This window comes from Ursus arctos, unplaced genomic scaffold (assembly GCF_023065955.2).
Source record: "Ursus arctos isolate Adak ecotype North America unplaced genomic scaffold, UrsArc2.0 scaffold_18, whole genome shotgun sequence".
NCBI lineage: Eukaryota > Metazoa > Chordata > Mammalia > Carnivora > Ursidae > Ursus > Ursus arctos.
This window is the reverse complement of record NW_026622852.1, coordinates 38,028,088-38,051,144: the sequence shown is the minus strand read 5'-3', so window position 1 is coordinate 38,051,144 and position 23,057 is coordinate 38,028,088. Positions and strand designations below refer to the sequence as shown.

At 44.0% G+C, this 23,057-nt stretch overlaps 1 protein-coding gene across 4 annotated transcripts in view; it reads right to left on the bottom strand.

Annotated features, from left to right (window-relative positions):
- Positions 1-23,057, bottom strand: part of PALM2AKAP2 (PALM2 and AKAP2 fusion) — a 564,113-nt gene that overhangs the window by 530,149 nt on the left and 10,907 nt on the right. For all 4 annotated transcript variants that reach the window (XM_048223130.2, XM_057313652.1, XM_048223131.2 and 1 more), the window contains exon 3: positions 3,169-3,252. In XM_048223130.2, the coding sequence (XP_048079087.1) occupies positions 3,169-3,252 (84 nt within the window). The remainder of the gene's footprint in view (positions 1-3,168; positions 3,253-23,057) is intronic.

The window sequence follows — 23,057 nt, the reverse complement described above, 5'->3', positions numbered from 1 at the left end:
GATGACCTCGCCTCATTACTTACGTAACAACAATAATTATCACCATCACCATACCCACTGTAACTGCCATTTACTAAGTCCCTGCTAGGTGCCAGACCCTGTGCAAAGTGCTTTACTAGCATTATCTCACTTAATACTCACAGCAGCTCCATGAGGTGGAACTACTCTTATCTCCACTACTCCAATGAGGAAGCTGGAATTAGGGAGCTTATGACCAAGGTCACACACTCGTAAGTGGTGTTGTCACCTGAACCCAGACTATCTAACTGCACATCCCATAGTCTTCCCACTATGGCTGCTGATTCATTTTCCTACCGAAGATGTTCTATAATAAAAATAACAATAATAGAGCAAACTTCATTACTTCTCACATCAAAATCAATTTCAGAAGATCAAAGATCTTAAAGTAAAAAGATGAGACTTAATAAGTTTTAGAAGAATTTCTGGTGGGGGGGGCGCCTGGGTGGCTGAGTCGGTTAAGCATCCAACTCTTGATTTTGGCTCAGATCATGATTTCAGGGTCGTGAGCTCGAGCCCTGTGTTGGGCAGACAAGATGGATGATGCCTACCTCTGGGGAAAGGAGAGGAAAAGAAAAGGAGAAAGGGAAAGAGAAATAGAAGAAAATGAAACAGGAAGTGCTTGAAAATGTTTATTAAAAAAAAAAAAAAAGACTATGCCAGCTCCATTCGAGAGATTTGGGGGCAGGAGTTTGGGCTGGGAAAGAGCCAAACTGGGTGTGAGACAGATGAGTCAATGACAGATGATGGATGGATGGATGGATGGATGGATGGATGGATGAATAGATAGATTGATAGATAGATTGATAGATAATAGATAAGATAAATAGGAAGCAAAGAGGAAGAGAAAATGAGAAAAGAGAAGCTGGAAGAAGGAGGGAATTTGCTCTATGTAAAGAACACACTCTAAGAGCTTCTTTGACAGGCAGAGATAAAAATTTGGATTATTTCAGACGCCAGATTGGTGTTTCTCCACATGCAGTGGTACCTACAAGAGGCTACTGAGTAACCCTGGTTTTATAGGGGCCACATGGAGACAACCTTCCTAGCTCTCGCTGAGGTGAAGAAGGCCAGTGAGATCACAGATACAAAATTACAATGGTTTTATCATTAAGTTTCCTTTGGTTTTCTTTTTTTTTCCTTTTTTTTTTTTTTTTAAGATTTTATTTATTTATTTGACAGAGAGAGAGACAGCCAGTGAGAGAGGGAACACAAGCAGGGGGAGTGGGAGAGGGAGAAGCAGATTTCTAGCAGAGGAGCCTGATGCGGAGCTCGTTCCCAGAACGCCGGGATCACGCCCGAAGGCAGACGCTTTAACGACTGAGCCACCCAAGCGCCCCTCCTTTGGTTTTCTGCTCAGATCTGAGTTCAGATCAGTTGCCCAAAGTTGTGAGCACCAAATAGCTAGGATAACAAGGAAACTGTAGGATCATAGTCTTTGCTCAGGTCTCCAAGAAAGGCACCAATGGCATCTTACACATGCTTCCAATCAGCCGGCACACTGCACTGCCCTCCTTCCCCTGGGCTAACGCCCCGGGGTGAGGGGTATGCTTGTGCTTAGGGATATCAGGCACAGCCCAGGTCGGTTTGGTATATTTGGTATATTTGGAGGAGAAGGGACGTGTGCCTCACACCAGGGGATACCTCAGGAGATGGAGAAATAGTATTTTCTCCCCACCCCCATGCACAGTAGGATAGGAGGGAGCAGCTTTAGAATAAAAATGACATATGACAAGGCTAGACCAAGAGGACCTGAGATAGACCTATGGCATTCCCCCAGATCCTCTGAGCAGCCCAGGAGAGCCAGCAAACATCTCCCACACGTATAAGGAGGACACAGAAGCCAGCTGAAAGAGGGAGAGCCAGCAGTTCTTAGACACCCCAAGATCACATTTAAACAAACAAACAAAAACGCCACATAACAAGGAATGCCAGCATTTTCCAAATGTCTGAAGACCAGATGGGCCACACATTTCAATAGCAGCCAGGGTGGGAAGACCTCTGAAGGCCAAACACATCCTCCATCTCACACACACACACACACACACACACACACACACACACACCTTTCAGGGGCTTGAATTTACATACAACCGTGGAAAAAAAGGGAGGGCGGAATCGCTGAGCCAGCTGAAAAAAAACTAGAATTGACAGGTTTCTGTCACCAGAAGGCGTAAGGGCCCAGGAGAGAATTTAATTGAAGTTATAGAAAAAGAAAGCCACCTTTGTTTGCCAGATCCAATTTTGAGCCCCCAAATTCATACTCACTACAAATGTTTGTTGATTGAATGAATGAACCAATTGTGTTGGGGGAAGGAAATGGTGCTGCATGCAGCCAGTTCCAGGTAAAGCACTCCTGGCTCTTCTCCAGGAAAAACAGTAATTACTAAAAAGAGTATCTGCTTTCTAGTCCTTGCTTGGTGCTTATTATCCTTCCTTGAGGAGGTTGCAAGGTTCGTTAGGAGGTTCTCTTATCTGTAAAATGGGCATAATGATATCTGCCTCGCCTTCTTTGTAATGGTATCACGAGAACAGAATGAGATAAGGTATGCAAAGTTGCTTTACACGGATTCTAAATAAGGGCCTGTGGATCACCTTTGTCTTGTGCTTCAAGAAGCAAGGGAAGAGTGAATGAATGCACTCAAGGATTAAGAGTTGCATGATGCCCCTCTCTCAACCAAAATGTCTTTGGAGCTGGCAGGGAGCAGTGACTAAGTTTTCCCCGCAAGCACAGTAGTGCTAATTGGAGGCTATCAGGGATTGCACTCTCTATATCATCCGAACAGACTTCATCGGGAAGAAATTCTCAGGACACGAAACAGATTTATTTTCATTGTGAAATAGTCCGTCTGCTATGCACCAAACAACAAATTAAGCTCCGGGTGACGATTCCCGTAAAACACGTCCTGTGCTTAGCACTGCTATTATGGGGTGGATCGACGTGGTAAAGAATCAATTAAAACTCTGACACATTAAATGGAGCTCAAAGACCTGTTTCACAGGTTTCCCCAGAGGAAAATAATCATGTTGCATTATACTTTGGAAGCCGATCGAGGCAAGATTTGTGAGACAAGTTCTGGGGTTTACAAGACAGACTTTAGCTTTTCTAAATCATTTTTGAAGTGCTATTTAAAGAATTACAGCATTCACCTCTCCATTCGTCCAGCAGCATCATGGTGGAGCAAGAGGGATTATCGTCACGCCGGCACCCTCCTCCGGAAAACCGTAAGTTCCCTGGAAACAAAGCATTTAAAGAAATGGTGGAAATATTGCAGTGTTTGTATTCATGCCGATTTTGGAATGAAAGCAAATGTTAAGCAAGACAAACCAGAGGCGTAATAAAACTGAATATCCTTTCTATTTTTATAATAGGGCTATGCCACCCAAGGGGCAGTCATTGTTTAGAAACTCTGTTTTAAAAGAAGTTCTAGAATTTCAAGAAAAGCCTCGCGAAAGAAAGAAAGAAAGAAAGAAAGAAAGAAAGAAAGGGAGGGTTAATACTAGAATGTGAATAACATTGGTGGTTACACTGCTTAAACTGTGTTTCTATGACAGCCAGTAGGAATGTCAGTGTTAGAACACCGTGTGTTTTGGGCTCACTCAGACATCTGTGTAAATCATCTTCAGTCTCAGTGCCTGAAGAACTTCTGTGCCTCCATCTGAATAAAGAGAGGCGATGTTGGAGTTCAGGCAGGATATTTTCAGAAGCATGGCCTACAAATGAGCTCCACGGAAATAAAGAATCCAACGAGACCCAGGCGGGGCGAGCGTCAACAGTGACCATTGCTGAGGGGACAGGTCCCAGCCTGCCAGCGCCATAGGCGTGTCAGGAAATGGCCAGGGGGACTCAGCTAACCCCTGATTTTGCAGGCTAATTCCAAAGCAAAGAACTAGAGAGAAAAGGTGATGTGAGGGTACAGTGTAAATGTTACGCTTTCAAGACAATTCCCCAGGAAAGAGAGAGAGACAGAAAGAAAAGGAAACCCAGAGTGTTAGGACAAGACTAAGCCTGCCCGTTGACATGTTCAGCTTTGGTTCAGAACAGGACATTTGCAGAGGAAATGCTCTCATAGTGAAGGAATCCGTTCGGTTAGGAAAGTAAAAATGTGTGACAATTCTGTCATGAAGTCAACTGACAATATCTTTACTTTTACGTTTTAAGGATGAGGAGGTGAGAAGGTGGGGTACCCCCTTTTTTTAAAAAAAAATATTTTATTTATTTGACAGAGAGAGAGACAGCCAGCGAGAGAAGGAACACAGGGGGAGTGGGAGAGGAAGAAGCAGGCTCCCAGCAGAGGAGCCTGATGTGGGGCTCGATCCCAGGACTCTGGGATCACGCCCTGGGCCAAAGGCAGACGCTTAACAACTGAGCCACCCAGGCGCCCCTGGGGTACCCCCTTTTTAACCAAGCGTACTATTCACTATAATTTTTCATAAAGAAAGACCTTTTGTTCTTTTCTTGCTTAAGTTGCTTCCTCAATCCTTACGTTCCCCTTTATTCCTTGGAAAAAAAATATTTTTTACAGAATATTATGTCTTTAGTGCACTAACGCTTTCCTAATCTTTGTAGAACAGAGGTCTGTCAGAACTACTGAGGGGAGCTCAGATTGTGCTGGGACCTTGGAATCTTGGGGTCCTGTCAAGGTTCTTGGGGCTGCAGGGATAGCTGCGTTCTGGCCTCCCCCTAAAGACCCTCTCCTCAAATGCATACCCCAACCCACATACCCCAACCCCATTGGGCTTTCCCCTGCTAGATCATAGGAAAAAGTTTCCATTGCTTTCAAGAAAACCAAAAACTTGAATATCACTAAAATATGCAACCTTTTCATTTGACAGAGAGGGGAATCTAACTTCCTATGGAATTATAATGAGTTAGGTAAAGGCAAACCAGTAATAGAAGCCAGGCATATGGATAACTGGTTCTACTACACTCATGTTCCTTTCCCTTTGTCCAAAGCAGTCAGTAGGCTCTTCTTCACCTCACCCACCCTCTGTCTCCACTTAGCTCATTACTCATATTCAAAGACTTACCACAGACACCACATTCTCCTCAAGGATAAAACTATATACAATCCTCCTATAGTCAATCCAATTCCACAGACATTTTATGGAGCACCTTCTCTGTGAAGCTCTATACTAGACCACCTGACGTTCACAGATGAATAAGACACAACCCAGCCTGTTACGATAAAAGGCATCTTCTAATTGTAATATGACAGAAATTTACTTGAATGTGTTGTGCTATTGAAACACGAGAGAAAGGAGAGGACGATAGTCTGGCAGTTCCTCAAAACATGAAATACAGAATTACCACGTGGCCTGGCAATTCCACTTTCAGGTATATACCCAAAAGAACTGAAAACAGGTACTTAGACAAAAATATGTATATGCGTGCACCATTTACAATAGCCAAAAGATGGAAACAATCCAAACGTCCATCAACAGAAGAATGGATAAACAAAACGTGGTCTATTCATTCAATGGAATATTATTCAGCCATTAAAAAGGCGTGACTTTCTAACACTGCCACCACATAGCCGAGCCTCAAAAATACTGTATTCCATAAAAGAAGCTAGACACAAAGGTCACAGAGTATATGATTCCGTTTATATAAAATATTCAAAACAGATAAATCCTTGGAGATGGAAAGCAGATTGGTGGTGGCCAGGGGCTGGGGGGAGAGACAACGGGGAGTGACTGCTTAACGCGATGAAAATGCTCCAAAACTAGAGAGTAGGGATGGTTGCACAACACTGTAAATGTACTAATGCTACTGAACTGTTCAGTTTAAAATGGTTAATTTTATATTTTGTGAATAAGAGGAGGGCTCTGAAGAAGCTGGGAGGGGGCCAGAAAGCAAATTGATAGGATCCATTGAGCATGGGCTCCCACAAGCCTGGGATATCTTTGGACTTTATCCTAGGAGAAGTAGGAGAGACAGTGAGGAATTTTAAGCCGGTGGATGACTTGTTTTAAACTGGACATTTTGGGGATGCCTCGGTGGCTCGGTTGGTTGAGCATCCAACTCCTGGTTTCCACTCAGGCTGTGATCTTGCAGTCATGAGATCGAGCCCTGCGTCCGGCTCCCTGCACAACGCAGAGTCTGCTTGAGATTTTCTCCCTCTCCTTCTGCCCCTCCCCCCCCACCTTTCTAAAATAAAAATAAATAAATAAAATCTTAAAAAATAAAGCTAGACATTTACAGTGCATGGCTGATAACAGTAGGGAGGGTCTGGACCCTTGGAAACAGCATGTGGCGCAGTGAGAGCTCATCACGGATGGACCAGGATATAAACCACCTGCCTCTTCATGCTTCAGTTAAGTGATGGTAATCATCTTCCACTCAATGTGAACTCAGAAACAGTAAGGAGACTGTTTCCGGGAAGAAAAGTTGTGGGTGTTTTTTTAAACAGCTAAAGCCCCTATTTTTGCACATCCTACCACCTTTGGCATCCAACAGATTTTAACGTGAAATTAACCTGCTTCCTCTTTCTCTAAAGATTACTCATAAAGACTTGTCTTTGAGCAACTACTTCACCAAAGAACAAAGGCTGGTTTTGATGAGAGCAAATTGCAGTCTGAAAATAGATTTAGAAAAGGAGGTAGGATCCAAAATTAATACACTTATTTTCTCAGTCTCAATTTCAGCCACTTTACCACGTCAAGAAATACCGCATGCTATAACTTCCTAAAAGTAGTCAATGGGGTTGCTGCGTACGGAGAATAAAAATGTGAATGAAGCTGGAAGGAAAATCTGGTCTACTCCATGCTCACCTAAGTACTAAATTCAGTGTGACCTATGAGCACCAGACAGAACATATCTAACCCAGCTTTCGAGGGAATTCGAAAGGTCTCGATCTTGTAGTTGGTGCAGATACGGTCAGCTTCCCCTTGCCTTTTTAGAGTGACCAGCTGTTCTGAAGGAAGCCGCAGGACAGAGGGGTTTCCCAGACCCCAGACTTTCAGTGCTCAAGCCAGAATATTTGGGCACCTGGCTTTCACTGCCACCGAAACCCCTTCCAAAATTCTATCTTCTGTGCAGGATTATTTTCATTTGGGAAGTAAAAAAAAAACAAAAAACAAAAAAACAAAATGGCAGCAGTGCAGAAGAGAAAGGAAAAGTTGGGCTCATTTGGCATCCATAATGTGGAAAGAAATACATTCAAAGAGCAAGAACGCAGGAAGTCAGCAGGGTGCAGCAGTCAAGGCTGCAAAGCATTCCACAGGAGCCCTCAGACTCAGATGGCCCACCTGTGTGCCAGGACAACAATGTGACCTTCAGGCAGGCTGCAAGGGAATGTTTTTTCACCTTCCAAATCACTCACTGAGCAAATGCGTACTGAGGTCCTGACTTACCATGGACCAGGTGTGGTGTCAGGTGTTGGGATCCAGAGATAAAGACGTGTTACGCTGGCCTCGGGAGTGGCCAAGTAGAGGAAATGTACTGGGTGACATCCAAGTCTAGCACCACGTAATTAATAATGAGATCTCCCAGCTTCCAAGAGCCAGACATTTATATAGATTATCTGTCATTCTCACGAGTACACCTTATCCCCACTTTAAAGATAAAAAATAACATAAAAACTGAAACTCAGATTGGTGGAACTTGCTCAGGGCCCCCCAGCTAGCTGTGGCAGAGGCAAGGCTGTAACCCAAGATTTTGAGCAGGCTCCCTTGATCCCCAAAGCTCTGCCCACTCTACTATTCCCAGGTCCCTTTCAGTGTGACCAGTGTTAAGATCAAGGTCATTCTGATTTCTGGCCCTACTCCAGCCTGTCTTAGCCTTTTATCAGAGAGCAGCTATATCCTCACCTTGAATTGATAGTGAAAGTGCCAGATTTTAAATATCCATGCTAATGACAGAGGCAGAGTGGAGGCAGGACAAAGCTTGATATTTATGCTTAACTAGCAGACAATTGGAAACTGTTATTAGAGGTTGGATCAAGATGGCATACAGAGAAGAAAACATGAGGCTTCAATGCTATCAGAATTGGCTCTGATTTTCTTGGATAAGACACCAAAGTCACGAGCAACAAAAGAATAAATAGACAAATTGGACTTCATCAAAATGAAAAACTTTTGTGCATCAAAGGACGCTATCCACAGAGTGACAAGGTAGCTGACAGAATGAGGGAAAATATTTGAAAATTACCTCTGATAAGGCATTGATATCCAGAATGTATAAAGAATGACAAAAACACAAACAACCAGATTCAAGGAAAGTACTAGAATCGACATTTCTCCAAGGAAGATACACGAATGATTAATAAGCAATGAAAAGAGGCTCAACATCACTAACCATTAGGGAAATGAAAATCAAAACTTGAAGGGGATACCGCTTCATATCCGTTCGGATGACTGTTATCAAAAACAACACAAAACTAAGAAGATAACAAGTGTTGACAAGGACGTGGAGAAATTTGAACGCTTGTGCACAGTTGTAAACTGGTGCAGCTGCTTGGGAAACAGTATGGCAGTCCCTTAGAAAACTAAAAATAGAATTACTACCTGATCCAGCTCCTCCACGTCCGGCTATATACCCAAAAGAATGAAAAGAATAGAAAGCAGGGACATGAAGAGATACTTGTACACCATGGTCACAGCAGAATTATCTGCAATAGCCAACAACTGGAAGAAACCCAAGCATCCTCGATAAACAAAATGTGGTATTTACATACAATAGAATATTATTCAGTCTTTAAAACGAAGGAAATTCCAACACATATTATGACTTGGATAAACCTTGAAGACAATATGCTCAGTGAAATAAGCCAGTCACAAAAGGGGCAAATACAGTATGGTTCCACTCCTGTGATGTACTTAAGGTCGTCAAATTCATAGAGACCGAAAGCAGAAGTGTGGTTGCTAGGCACCGGTGGGGCGGAAGGAATGGAGCTGGTGTTGAATGGGTACAAACTCTCAGTCTGGGGAGGAGAGAAAGTTCTAGAGATTCATGGTGGTGCGAGTTGCACAGTAACATAATACACTCCACGCCAGTGAACTGTAACACCTAGAAATGGTTCAAATGGTAAATTGTATGTAATGTATATTTAACTACAATTTTTAAAAGATGGCATTCAAAGGACAAGCATCTGTGGATTCAAATTCCACCCCCAATTCTATTTAATGACAGAAAAAAATGCCTGAAAATATCCATTAGAAGGGGAGTTGTTGCTTAAAAGGTGTAGAATTTCAGTCTTGCAAGATATAAAGTTCTAGGGACGGATGGCGGTGAGGGCTATAGAACGACGTGAACGTACTCAACGCTGCTCAACTCTGCACTCAAAAACAGTCACGGTAGGAACCTTTATGTTCTATAAATTTTACCACAATTAAAAATGAAAATCTGGGTGCCTGGTGGCTTAGTCGATTAAGCATCTGACTGTTGATCTCAGTCCAGGTCTCGATCTCAGGGTCAGGATTTCAAGCCCCGCATTGGGTGCGGGGCCTGGGTGTGGTGCCTACTAAAAAAAATTCTTTTTAATAAAAATTTTTTAAAAATCCAGCAGAACACTGGAAATCAAGAATGGGGGCTATCACCCACCAGAAACTATAAGGAATTTCTGAATGATAGAAAGCAGTTGGGATTGGACTGAAGGAGAAACAGGAAGGAAGACATCTAGCTTAAAATACTTGCAAGGCTCCCTGCAATGAAAACAGGTCAAGAAAGAGAAAAAGTGATGGTCCAGGAAATTAACTGGGGTACTCTATAAACAGACAGCGATCCTCAAACCTGATGGGGCATCGCTATCGCCTGGAGCGTGGGTCCAGGCATAGATGTCCACACCCCACCCCTGAGTTTGTGGTTCAGTTTTTCTGGGGGTAAGACCTGAGAATTTGCCTTTCTAGTAAGTTCCCAGGTGATGTTAATGCTCCTGGTTTAGAGATGGAGATTTGAAAACCACTCTGAGAAACAGCTAGACCTGTCAGCCTTCCCCTTCCACCACCTCTAACGAGGGACAGACAGCAGCATCTCTCCCAAGTGGAAGCACTGAGTGCAGATTCTGAAGCCCAGATTCATAGAAAACTCAAAGGGTGGGTCCAAGAATCTCCATCCTGGAGGACAACCACGAGCACACATCCCGTTTCACCCACAGTGAAGGAAGGCAGCAACTTGAACATATGAGCGGTCATCATGAGCTTACCAGGGACTTCTTTTTTTTTTTTTTTTTTAAGATTTTATTTATTTGACAGAGATAGAGACAGCCAGCGAGAGAGGGAGCACAAGCAGGGGGAGTGGGAGAGGGAGAAGCAGGCTCATAGCAGAGGAGCCTGATGTGGGGCTCGATCTCATAACGCCGGGATCACGCCCTGAGCCGAAGGCAGACGCTTAACCGCTGTGCCACCCAGGCGCCCCTTACCAGGGACTTCTAACGTCAACGAAGAGTGGGCAGCCAAGAATATCTGAGGAAAGCCAACACTGGGAGAAGAACAGCAACAATGTCAAGAAAGAGAATTAATGCACAAGGAAGTAGAATTAATCAAAGAGACACTAAAACATGGATAATATTGTCAGACAGACTCTAGAGACATATACACACACAAGAAGGAAGGAGAGGAAGAGAAGATAAAGGAGGAAGGGAAGAAGAGACTGCTATACAGATTTGATTTTAGGCATTATATATAAATATATCATATATATAATACATATATAGAAAAGTGCACCAATATTAATAGAAGAGCTCAGTGAATTTTTACACTTATATATGCCCTTGAAATCACCACCCAGATCAAAACAAACACCCAGCCCTCTGGAAGGCTCCCTACCCCCAAAGATAATCACCATTCTGCCCTTCATCACCACAGATTTGTTTTGTCTGCTTTGGAACCTCAAGCAAATGGAATCAGAGATGAGTGCTCTCTTGCATCTGCCTTCTTCTCCCTCATCTATGTCTATGAGATTCATCCTCTTTATGGCGTGTAGCAGTTTGTCCTTTTTCACTGACACATAGTTTTCCATTGTACAAATATATCACAATTTATTTTCTATTCTACAATTAAGGGATATTTAAGGTTTTTCCAGTTTCACTGCTAAGAATATTCATACATGTCCTTTGGTGAACATAAGAATGTGCTCGTCTTTCGTATACAGAGCGGCATGTGTGGACCTAAGACTTACTTATGTTTAACTTTAGTAAATACTGTCAGTTTTCCAAAATGGTTGTAGCAACAAGAATTCCAGTTGCTCTATACCTTTGTCAACACTAGCTTTATTAGTACTTTTAATTATATCAAGTGATGGGGCAGGAGAGGATGGAGGATTATGTGGGGGTTTTAGCCCCAGTTTTACTGAGAAATAATTGACATACATCACTGTATAAGTTTTTGGGGTGTTTTTGTTTGGTTGGTTGGGGTTTTGGGGGGGTTTGTTTTTTGGTTTTTGGTTTTTTGGGGGAGGCAGGGGGAGGGGCAGAGGGAGAGAGAGAGAATCTTAAGCAGACTCCACGCCCAGCACAGAGCCTGATGTGGGGCTCAATCTTACAATACTGAGATCATGACCTGAGCTGAAATCAAGAGTCAGACACTTAACTGACTGAGCCCCCCAGGTACCCCATCACTGTACAAGTTTAAGGCATACAGCACGGTGGTTTGATGTACATGTGGTGTGAAATGATTACTACAATAGGTTCAGCTAACATACATCCTCTCATACAGATAAAATTTAAAAAAGAAAAAAGGAAGGAAAAAAAGACAAAAAAATTTTCTTCTTGTGATGAGAACACTTAGGATCTTTTCTCTTAACATCTTTCCTATATATCCTACAGCAGTGTCAGCTATAGTCATCATGTTGTACACTACATCCCTAATATTTATTTATTACTGGAAGTTTTGACCTTTTGACCCCCTTCCCCCAACTCTCCCTCCCCCACCATCCACTTCTGGTAACAAGTCTGATCTTTTTTTCTGAATTTGTTGTTGTTGTTCATTGTCAATAATTTCTTTTAAATCATAGGTTTTTCTTGAGCAGTTATAGTTACAGAGTTCCCATATACCCCTTCAGACCATCATGAGGTTTTAATTTGCTTTAGCCAAATAAATAATAATGATATTGAGCTTATTTTTCATAAACAATTGACATTTGGATAGCTTTCTTTGTGAAACAATCATTGTTGTCTATTTTTTAAAATTAGATTGTATGTCTTTTGCTTATTGATTTGTAAGAGCTCTTTATATAGGCTGGGTATGAGTCTTTTGTCAGATATATGTGTATTGCTAATATTCTCTACTAGTCTGTGGTTTGCCTTCTCTGTTAATGTGCTTATGATGAATAGAAGTTATTTATATTGATGAAATCCAATTTATCAAGCTTTTCTCTTATGGTTTATACTTTTTACACCTTTTTTTAAAAATCTTTGCATACCCCAAGATCATGAAGATATTCTGCAATGTTTCCTTTTAGCATCTTTATTATTTCATCTTTCACATTTATATCCATGGTCCATCATGAATGTTTGTACATGGTGTGAAGGGTCCAGTTTCTTCTTTTTTTTTTTTTCTTTTTTTCTCTACTGAAAAGTTAATGCTTTCTTCATTGGCTTCCTGTAGAACATTTGGCATAAATCAAATGACCATATATGGATGGGAGTGATACTGGACTCTATTTTATTTCATTGGCCTATTAGTTTATCCATGTATCACACTGTCTTAATTTCTGTAGCTTTATAATAAGTTTATAGCTGGTAGTAGAAGTCCTCCGCTTTGTTAATCTTCAATATTGCCTTGGCTATTCTATGTCCTTTGCTTCCATATAATTTTTAAAATAAACTTGCCAATATCCACTTAAAAAAAACTTCCCAGAATTTTATTGAGTTTGCATTAAGTCTGTAGGTGCACATAAGGGAAATTCATATCTTATCCATATTATGTCTCCCAATTCAGGAATATGGTTTATCTCTCAATTTACCTCATTCTTCTTTAATTTCTCTCAGGAATGTTTTATGGTTGGCAGTGTGCTGGTCTTCAAAATCTCTCATTCAAATCATTCCTAGATATTTTGTTTTCTGTTATTATAAATATTTTAAAATTTTTATTTTCTAGTTGTTTATTGCTAGCATGAAGAAGTATAAATGTGTTTTATCCATTCACCTCGTATTCAGCTCTCTTGCCAATTACTAATTTAATACTTTATATTAGATTTCCTTATATTCAAACATACGATCTGTGAATAATACATTTTATTTCTTCCTTTCCAATAGTCATACTTTTTTTAAAAAATGGCTTAGTAAAGTATAGTTTACATAAAGTAAAATTCACCAATTTTCAGTCCACAATTTAATGAGTTTTGGCAAATGTATACAGTCATGTAACCACCACCACAGTCAAAATGTAGAACATTTCCGGGGCGCCTGGGTGGCACAGTGGTTGGGCGTCTGCCTTCGGCTCAGGGCGTGATCCCGGCGTTACGGGATCGGGCCCCACGTCAGGCTCCTCCACTATGAGCCTGCTTCTTCCTCTCTCACTCCCCCTGCTTGTGTTCCCTCTCTCGCTGGCTGTCTCTATCTCTGTCAAATAAATAAAAAATCTTTAAAAAAAAAAAAACAAAATGTAGAACATTTCCATCAGCCAAAAAGTCCTCCCAGTGCCTCCTTGCAAAAAAGATTGGGAAAAAAAGTCATATTGTCAGCCCCTCCTGGGCACAGAGGGAAAAGCCTGAGTTAAGTAGCATGGGGCTGCAGAACACAAGGCAGCTAGATTCTCCGGAAGAAGAAGAGTGGGGGTGGGGGTAGCTTCTCCATGAAGTTATTCTTCAATCCTACTTGCACACTAAAATCAGCCCTTAAAATACTGCTGCCTGGACCAACCCCCAGCAAGCCAGATTCCCTTCATCTGTGATGGAGCCCAGGCACTGAGTATCTTTTCAAATAGACCTTCAAGGTGATTCTCATGTGCAACCAATGCTAAGACCTTATCAGGCTAAAGGCAGTAATTTTCGCAGGTGAAGGCAACTTTTTAGAATTGTAAAAACCATAGAGCAGCTGTCACTAAAGGAAATGACTTGAGAAAAAGCATAGATAATCCTATCATTCTTGCACAGCAAATATTCTCAACATGCAGACATACTTTTGCACAACTGTGCTCACTGTGATGATGCAATTTTACTTCTTTACTTACCATTTATTGTGAACTTCTTGCCTATATCCCTTCATAAGGAGGCAGTGTAGGATAGTGGTTCTGAGTGTGGGCTTTGGAGCGAGACAAAGCTGGGTTAAAATCTAATCTTTTTCACTTGCAAGCTGTGGAACTCCAGCAAACCATTTAACATACTTGAACTTGAACTTGATAGACTCTAGCTGAGACTCTCCTGTTGGTTCATTCATTCTTCTCACCCTTCGTCATCCACTCAGCAAGCCTGAATTGAGGGCTTTTGTGTCACACACTCTTCTAGGGGGCAGGAAGAGAATATAAAAGTAACACCAGGCGTTGTGCTTAAAAAGACCAACATGTCAACAAGTAACTACAACACAATGTTAAGCACTTAATAATCCAGGTGGTGCTGGGGGGGCGGGGCTTCAGGAAACAATTGAGATTGTGTGGGCAGGACTTCTAAGTCTTTGAAGGGATGGACTGGCCTTTGCTTCACGCCTTGGGCTTCTCCTGGGGGTGTCCTTGGCTCCTCCCTGCTTGGCTCAGACCTAGACTGCCTCTCCTTTCAAACCACGCCGCTGGCAGTGCCGCAAATGGACAGTAGAGGGCACTAAAAGACTGCACTTGATAACAAACTGCACAGGACTGGGCAATCCGAAAGGGACGGCTTTCAGGAAGGCTCAGGCAGCCGAGAAAACAGACGAAATCCAGAGGTGAAGAGATGTGCCCAGAATGACACAGCTGCTCAGTAGCAGAATGAGCACATTCCAACCAGGTCCATGCAGTTTACTCTGCAATGCTCTAAATTTTCTAAAACTCTCAATTTGTATAATTCAGGATTTTTCTAGAAACATTCTTCTTTTTCTTTTTCTCCCCCCACCGCCGCTGTCATATGGAGACACATTTTGGTTTATAAATCTATTAAAAATACAGTATATATAGGGGCACCTGGATGGCTCAGTAGGTTAAGCATCCAACTCTTGATTTTGGCTCAGGTCATGATCTTAGGGCTGTGAGATTGAGCCCTACGTTAGGCTCTGCACTGAGCATGGAGCCTGCTTAAGATTCTCTTCTCCCTCTCCCTCTGCCCCTCCACGCCCCCAAAAAACAGCGAAAACAACAACAAATACTATAATGTTTGTGTATATGTATATGTATGTATGTGCTTTCTCTTTCTTCCTAAATCTGAAGTTGGGTCACGTTCCCTGGGGAAAGTGCAGTGGGGCAGAGCATGGGCTCTGGAACAAGTCTGAGTTTGAATGCAAGCTCTGTCTCTTCTTGGTATGACCTGGATGCATTTCTTTTTTTTTTTTTTTTTAAGATTTTATTTATTTATTTGACAGAGATAGAGACAGCCAGAGAGAAAGGGAACACAAGCAGGGGGAGTGGGAGAGGAAGAAGCAGGCTCATAGTGGAGGAGCGTGATGTGGGGCTCGATCCCAGAACGCCGGGATCACGCCCTGAGCCGAAGGCAGACGCTTAACCGCTGTGCCACCCAGGCGCCCCGACCTGGATGCATTTCTTAACTGCTTCTCTGGATCCTAATCTTTGGCGTCAGGCAATGATCACACACAGACCTCCCGAAGCTGTTGTCAGGGTTAAGAGAGTTGATGGTTAAGTGACCGTTCCTGGTTAGGAGCAATCCGTCTGCCAACACGCACTCTTATTTTCAATCTCCTGGCTGAGCAGCACTGGTCAGCCATCGCACGCTGTGCTTGGGTGGGTGAAGAAGTCTACTCCAGCCCTTGCAGTCAACAGGCTTGTTTGGGTTCAAGTCCCAGTTCTGTCCTGTCATTGACGGGATGTGCCATCATGATGAGCGGGCCCCTTCACTGCCCTCGGCCACAGTTCCTCATTCCTCAAATAGGGCTGATAATATCACCATTATTACTCCTACTTCTGCTAATGCAGCAAGATTTCCTTTCAGTTCTGTTCAGCAAATATTTTCTCATGCCCTCTTATGCCCGAGGCCCCGTGCTGGGTCCGGAGAGAAAGAGACAAATAGGTCAAAGGCCTGTGTGTGAAGATCTAGTAGTCAAGTGGGCTGCATAGGCTGGTGATCATACAAATTACCAAAGCCTGTGATGAATACAAGGCAGGAGCACTAGTGAGGGAGCTCTAGGAAGGCTTCCTGGAGAAGGTGAAATCTCAGTTGGCTTTTGAAGGATGAATAAGAGTTTGCCAGGCTCATCTTCCTTTAAAGTCAATGGAGATAGTTTGTGGAATCAGGAGTCCCTAGTGGGAAGTCTGTTGTATATACAAGCCAGAGCGTTTCTTTGGTCTTAGCCTCGTGGACCCCCACACCCATTATCCATGCAATCCCCCTCTTTTCTCCCAGACAACCCTGGGAGGGTAAGCTGGTGAGTAAGACCTGCTTTAGAAGAAGAGGAGCCCAAATCACGGCAGTTGGGAAAGAACAGGTGGTCGCCAGCCCACAGAGAACACCTGGAGGCAGGGGGATCCTGACTAGCACCTGTCCGGGGGGATCATCCCACAGCTCAGGACTCTGAGACCTCCCTCTGCCTCCCAGAAGAGTGGGCACGAAGATCCCTCTGTTCCCGCTCCAGGCAGCCACAGCAGACACTGCCATTCACATCACGATTCTGTCTCTGCCTGGACGTCCTATCTCATTCTTTTCCCGCCCACCCAAATTCTACATGACCCCTTTTCTGGGAAGCCTTCATTGCCTGCAACTCCCGGCATAGTGGTCCCCCCTGCACTGCCAATGTTCCCCTGAGTTGCCACGTCATCACCCTGTTTTCGGGGATCTGCCTCCCATGAAGCTGTGAACCCTCTATAGGCAGGTACTGTGTCGAAGGCACTCTCTGGATCCCCAGCTTCTGGCCCAGAGCCCGGCGCAGAGGACCTCGCTCAGTAAATGTTTGCTGAATTGAATTGAACTGAACTGAACTGGGCCCAGAATTCCTGACTCTTTCCAGTCAATGTTTTTGTTTTCCTGTCTCGGCAGGAAGCACAGGGCACACTCTGAGAGGTAATTGAAGAGCATGTAATAAACAAATTATTTAGACGTCTGGATAGAGTTAGAGGAAATAAAGACAGCGAAGCACCCAGAGAGGAGCTGCTGGGAGAAGCTGTTACTACCCCAGGCCTGCAGGGGTACGGGAAGGGAGCTGGTACGGAACTTGGGGAGAGCTGCTGCCAGCAGAGGGGCTGCCCCTCAGGAGCTGTGGGGGTAGCCCCTGCCAAACCACAGCTTGGCAGGGGGGCCCGGGACATCAATGCCCACCCTGGTGCAGGCCACAGAAAGCAGCCTGACTGGGCACAGACTCGAGCGAGTAAAAGCCAAGAGCAGATCTGGATGGAGAAATGGGGAATATCCAGCACAAGTGGTTTTTCTCAAAATATGGCCCACATTGCATCAGCATCAGAAACCCTTCAGGAGCTTGTTTCAAAAGCAGATTCCTAGGCTCCAGCCCAGACCTACTAAATCAACATATCTATCCTGGGGGCCTGAGGCTCTATCCTCTCAGAAAACTCCTCAAGGTGGCTGTAGAATTCACCTGGGGGTCTCTGGAGGGTATGGAATTATAAGAATTCTGAACATCATTAATTCATAATTTGAACCCACAGAATCAGGTTGTGGTATGTGGTCTGACAAGGTTGGTTTTCCACCTACCACTTCCAAAGCACCAGGGGACTTCGTTCATTCATTCATTCATTCATTCATTCATTCATTCATCTGCATTACTGAGCATGAGCTAACATCTGGGCCCTATGGAGGATTCTGACCACACAAAGTAAAAAAGGATGGTCCCCACGTGAATATCCTAGGATAACCTCTTACATCCCATGTAGGGATTCTTCTAGGACTTCAGAAGTCATTCCTACCATCTGCTAATGACTCTTCAGTGTGGACAAAGTAACAAGCCAAACACATGGCTTCAACAACCATCACACCATATGACACCCAAACACTTATTTCTCCTGAGTATGGGTATTCAGCTGCCTATGAGACATACATTTAGAGGCTCCCGAAACCCCCCATCGATCCAGGTGACCCCAAGGGAATTCATCTTCCACCCCGCCACCCCCACCCCCACCCCGCCAAGGCTCCCAACCTCAGTGAGCAGTACCACTGTCCAGCCTGTGTTTAAGCAGCAACCTGGGAGCCATCTCAACACTGCTCTCTCCAATACCAGGTACCTGGTCCACTCACCCAACCTCCTAACTCTACCAAACTCTCACTTCTCTAGGTTTCTAGCAACACTTCGGGCCATCTAAATTTTCCCCCTGTATTACTGTAATGACCGTTTAACAAGTTCCCTTATTCCTTCCCAAGCCACTGTTGTCAGAGGGATCTTTTAAAAATGCAAAATCTAAACATTTTACTCCTCTGCTTAAAATCTTTGGTGCTCCCCAGTGTCCTCAGGGCCTAGTCCAGACTCCTCGCTGTACCACACAAGGCTCTTCACACCTGGCCAGGTCTGAGTTTCTATATCATTTCCCACCACTTCCCACGCCCTCCTTACCCCACACACCCTCATCATAGATTTTAAGTTCATGCATTTGCTTACGTTCTTCCCAGAATGTTCTCCCCCTTTTCTACCTGGTCAATTCCTTCTCGTCAATCAAAACTCCAGTGTCATCTTATCCTTGAAGTCTTTTCTGAGCCACCAAGCTGGATTTGTCTGCACTCCTTTAGTATCTTGTTCTCATTTCTCTGGTAGCTTTTATATCTCACCACCCTCTGTTTATCTCTTCTATTAATCTGTGATCTCTACAAGGACAAGATCAGCCATGCCTAATTTGCCTGTATATTTCAGGGTCTAACAGAATGTCTTCCTTTCAGCAATGGCGGGGGGGGGGGGGCAGCGGGGAGATGGAATAGACAGGTAAACTGAATTAACAATAGCCTCCTGCACAGAAAAAGATCTCCTGAGAGAAGACCTAGGGCAGACTGCTTCATTAAATTCACTAATTTTGCCCAGAGTTTCATCTGGTTTCACAACTACTGGAGTAAACCATGCACTACACCAGGTTCTGTGCCAATTATCTGTTCCCTCAGGGACCTGTGATAGCATAAGACTTCGTCTTCATTCGGCTCATTCAGGTTGCAAGGAAAAGACATACTCGGGTTTCTTAGGTGCTGATGTAAATGGCTAGAGTAAAATATTCCTTACAAGGAAGGGTTTCTTGTACGGAAGTAAGGAAGAAGGAGAGCTCCCCCTCCCCCCCGCTGCCCCAGCAGCACCCCAGTTCCTCTGGAGAGGCACCCCCAATGCAGGGATGTCAAGAAGATCTCGTGGAGGAGAGACTCAATCAGCTGTTGCCCCAATAATGCTATGTAACAAACCACCTCCAAAATCCAGCATCTTAAAACCACCACCATTCCTTCACAGTTTGGTTCTACTTCATATTTTTCTCATCTTCTGGGACCAGCAATCTACCGGGGGCAGCCTTTTTATGGCAGAAGCAGAAGTACAAGAAGGACAAGCCTAACCACGCAAACACATTTCAAGCCTCTAATTGTGTAACATCTGCTAACATCCCATTGGCCAAAGCAAGTCACGTGGCCAAGCCCAGAGTTGAGCGGGGAAGAGTCCATCTACTTCTTGTATGAGGAAATTCAAGGTTACATGGCAAAGAGCATGGATGCAGAGAGAAGGGAAGAACTGGGGCCAACGCAATCTACACAATCTTGTTTTTTCAGACTAGAGGTTATCTTAGAAGCAGACATCAGTGACTCCACTTTTTTTTTTTTTTTTTTTTTTTTTGGTCTCTTCACATATAAGCTCCATAAAATCAAAGATTCACGCTATTCCCAGAACCTGGAACAGAGCATGGCATATAACTGGTGCTGATCAATATTTGATGAACAAATGAATGCTTCTTGTTGCCTTCTTACATTCTCACTTCCCAGGAGATGCCATCTGATCAGATAGATTCGTTACCATCAAATACCTTGCAGACTAAGGAATTCAGACTATTCCAGTAGGTAGGCCATGGGGAAACATTGTATTATTTTCAAGCAGAGGAGTAACTTTACAAATCTGTGCTTTAGCAAGAGGAACCTGTTATCAGTATTCCAAGAAAAAAGTGAGAGGAAGCTGGGAAACCAATTGGGAGAGGCTATTTGCAAGAGAGATAAGGAGTTCCTGTGGCAGAAAGCAAAGCTTGGGAAGGATGTGGGAAATATCGTGGGGGTAGAATAGAGAGAACAAGCCATTTTCTTGAATGGAAAGAGAGAGCGAGTGCTTGGAGCTTGGAGTCCAGGCAACTGGGCAGATGGCCAATGGACAAGGAGTAGGCTTGTGTGCTGGAGCTGATTTGTTAGTTTGTAACTTGTTGGATGTGAAGTGCTTCTGGGACATCCAGCTGGATGGTAGCTAGTAGACACCAACAATTCAGAACTGGCCTTCAGAAGAGATTTCTCATTAATACCTTAATTTTTCATTTATATCAAGTACTACATTTATATATAATACCCACTTAGTCAAACTCTCCTAAAACTCCTGGACACCCCCACCAGTTAAAGATCAGGCGAACAGTTCATTGCAAGTTGCTTGGTTTTCATAAGTCTCTGCACGGAGGCACGAGGAGCAAAGGACAACAGCAGGAAATCAGAGTCCAAGAGAGACAAGTGGCTACAGCCAGGCACGAGCACTTTTGTTTCCCTAGAAGTTAAGACCCCACCAAGGACAGCTCCAGACTTTCATGCAATCAACAACTATTTATTAGTCCCTTCTCTGTGCCAGGCAGTGTGCTCAGGGCCAGAGACACAGGGATGAGTAAGGAAAAGTCCCTGCCTTCAAGGTGGAGGAAGAGGGTGACATGATCTTGGTAAATGCAACCAAGTGATACAGGATCTTGGACAAATGTTCAATGGGGGTTCGAGACAGAGGCTGGTCAATTCTGACTAGAGGGTAGAAGATAGTAACAGACACCAAAGGTTCAGGAAAGGTCCAGGTTGATGGGCATGGACAATAATAAAGAACATTCCAGAAGTAGTGCCCAGCGTGAGCTAGGGCTTGTGACAGAGGTGAGCCAGCATGCTGCATTAGTGGAAGGGCTGGCACGTGGGGGCAGGAGGGTGTGGAGGAGAGGGGTTAGGAGAGACCAAGATGATGCAGGACTCCAATGACACATGGCTTTGAACACCACGTGAAGGAATTCAAAATGCAACCAGGGTTTCCTGTCCCTGATACATTTCACATCGGGATCCCAAAGGTCTGGCTCTCCCTTCGTTAGGAGAACAAGATAACTCCTAATGAATCTGATTGCTTATCTAAAAGTTGATAAAAATACTTTAATCCCCTGCATGACACGTTTATGATTAAAGGCTTACAAATCACGTGCATGGCGTGCTCAGTTTCAAAGTGCCCTCATGCACCTCGCCTCATTTCAGTCCTCACGGCACTTGAGAGGCAGGTGTTACCAACATCTGATTGATAGATGAGACATTTAGGCTTATAAAGAGGCCCTAGCAAATACTTCTCACAGTCATCACAAAAACCTTTTTTTTTTTTAAAGCCATAAAGATTAGTGTGAGAATATCTAACTGGGGGAGCGTGTGTTCTCTGTTCTTGGGAATGAGAAAAGTGTGTTGGGTGGCCAAATGACTTGCGGAGAATTGTGTTGGTGGGGCCAGTGGTTTCCAAATGCCCTTAAGCAGGTGGACCAGCTGCATCCCACTGACCCAGGAGTTTCTTAATAACACAACATTGTAAGTTTTCACTTTCAGCGATTTTCAGATTTGGTAGGTCAGGAGTGAGGACCAGGAACTAATACCATGAACAAGCTCCCCAGGTGATTCTGATGCACAGACAGCTAGAAAATTGATCAGTTGACTTCTTTTGGTTGCAGATAACTCGAGGCCCTGATGGTGAAAATGGGTCCCCTAGGCCACCTGCCTCAGCTTCACTGAAGTGGCTTAATAATGATACCGTTTCCTGGACCCAACCTAGACCTACCAAATCAGAGTCTCCAGAGGTGGGGCCCTGGAATCCATATTTTATTTTATTTATTTATTTTTGAGAGAGCAGGGATGGGGGGAGCAGAGGGAGAGGGAGAGAATCTTTTTTTTTTTTAAGATTTTATTTATTTATTTGACAGAGAGAGAGATAGCCAGTGAGACAGGGAACACAAGCAGGGGGAGTGAGAGAGGAAGAAGCAGGCTCCCAGCAGAGGAGCCTGACGTGGGGCTCGATCCTAGAACGCCGGGACCACGGCCTGAGCCGAAGGCAGACGCTTAACAACTGCGCCACCCAGGTGCCCCGGGAGAGAGAGAATCTTAAGCAGTCTCCACACCCAGCATGGAACCCGATGTGGGGCTTGATCTCACAACCCTGAGATCATGACCCAATCAAGAGTCAGACGCTTAACTGACTGCGTCACCCAGACACCCCTGCAATCTATATTTTAAACAAGCTCCCAAGATCTGCTTGCTCATTTACTTACAAATATCTCCTAAGGTCTTGCTATGGGATAGACACCGTTCTGTGGGGGTGTAATGGTGAACAAAACCCACAACATCCCTCTCCTGAAGACACTCACATTTTGGCTCAGCTCTTTGAAGGCTGGGGTTTGACAACAATACCTACTTTAAAATTACGCAGGTTGCTGTAAGACTATAAGGATCGATACAGAAGATGGAAATCTCAAAGAACCCCAGAACAGACACTCCACGGGGTCCAAGTGCACCAGGAAGAAACGCAGTTTGGAAATGGAAGGATGCAAGGTGGAGTCCTCAGTATCAGGACTCCCTGTTGTGGCTGTCCCAGTTATCCATTGCTGGTCACAAACCACTGCCAAGACAGTGGCTCAAAAATGACAATTTTTTTTTTAACATCTCATGATTCTATGTGTTGGCTAAACAGTTCTTTTACTGGTCTTCTCTGAGTTCAGCTGAGACAAGCCTGCTGTAGCGAGCCCTCTCTCCTCTCTCCTGTCCGTCCTGGGCTTCTCAACAGTGTGGTGGTCTCAGGGATCCAAGA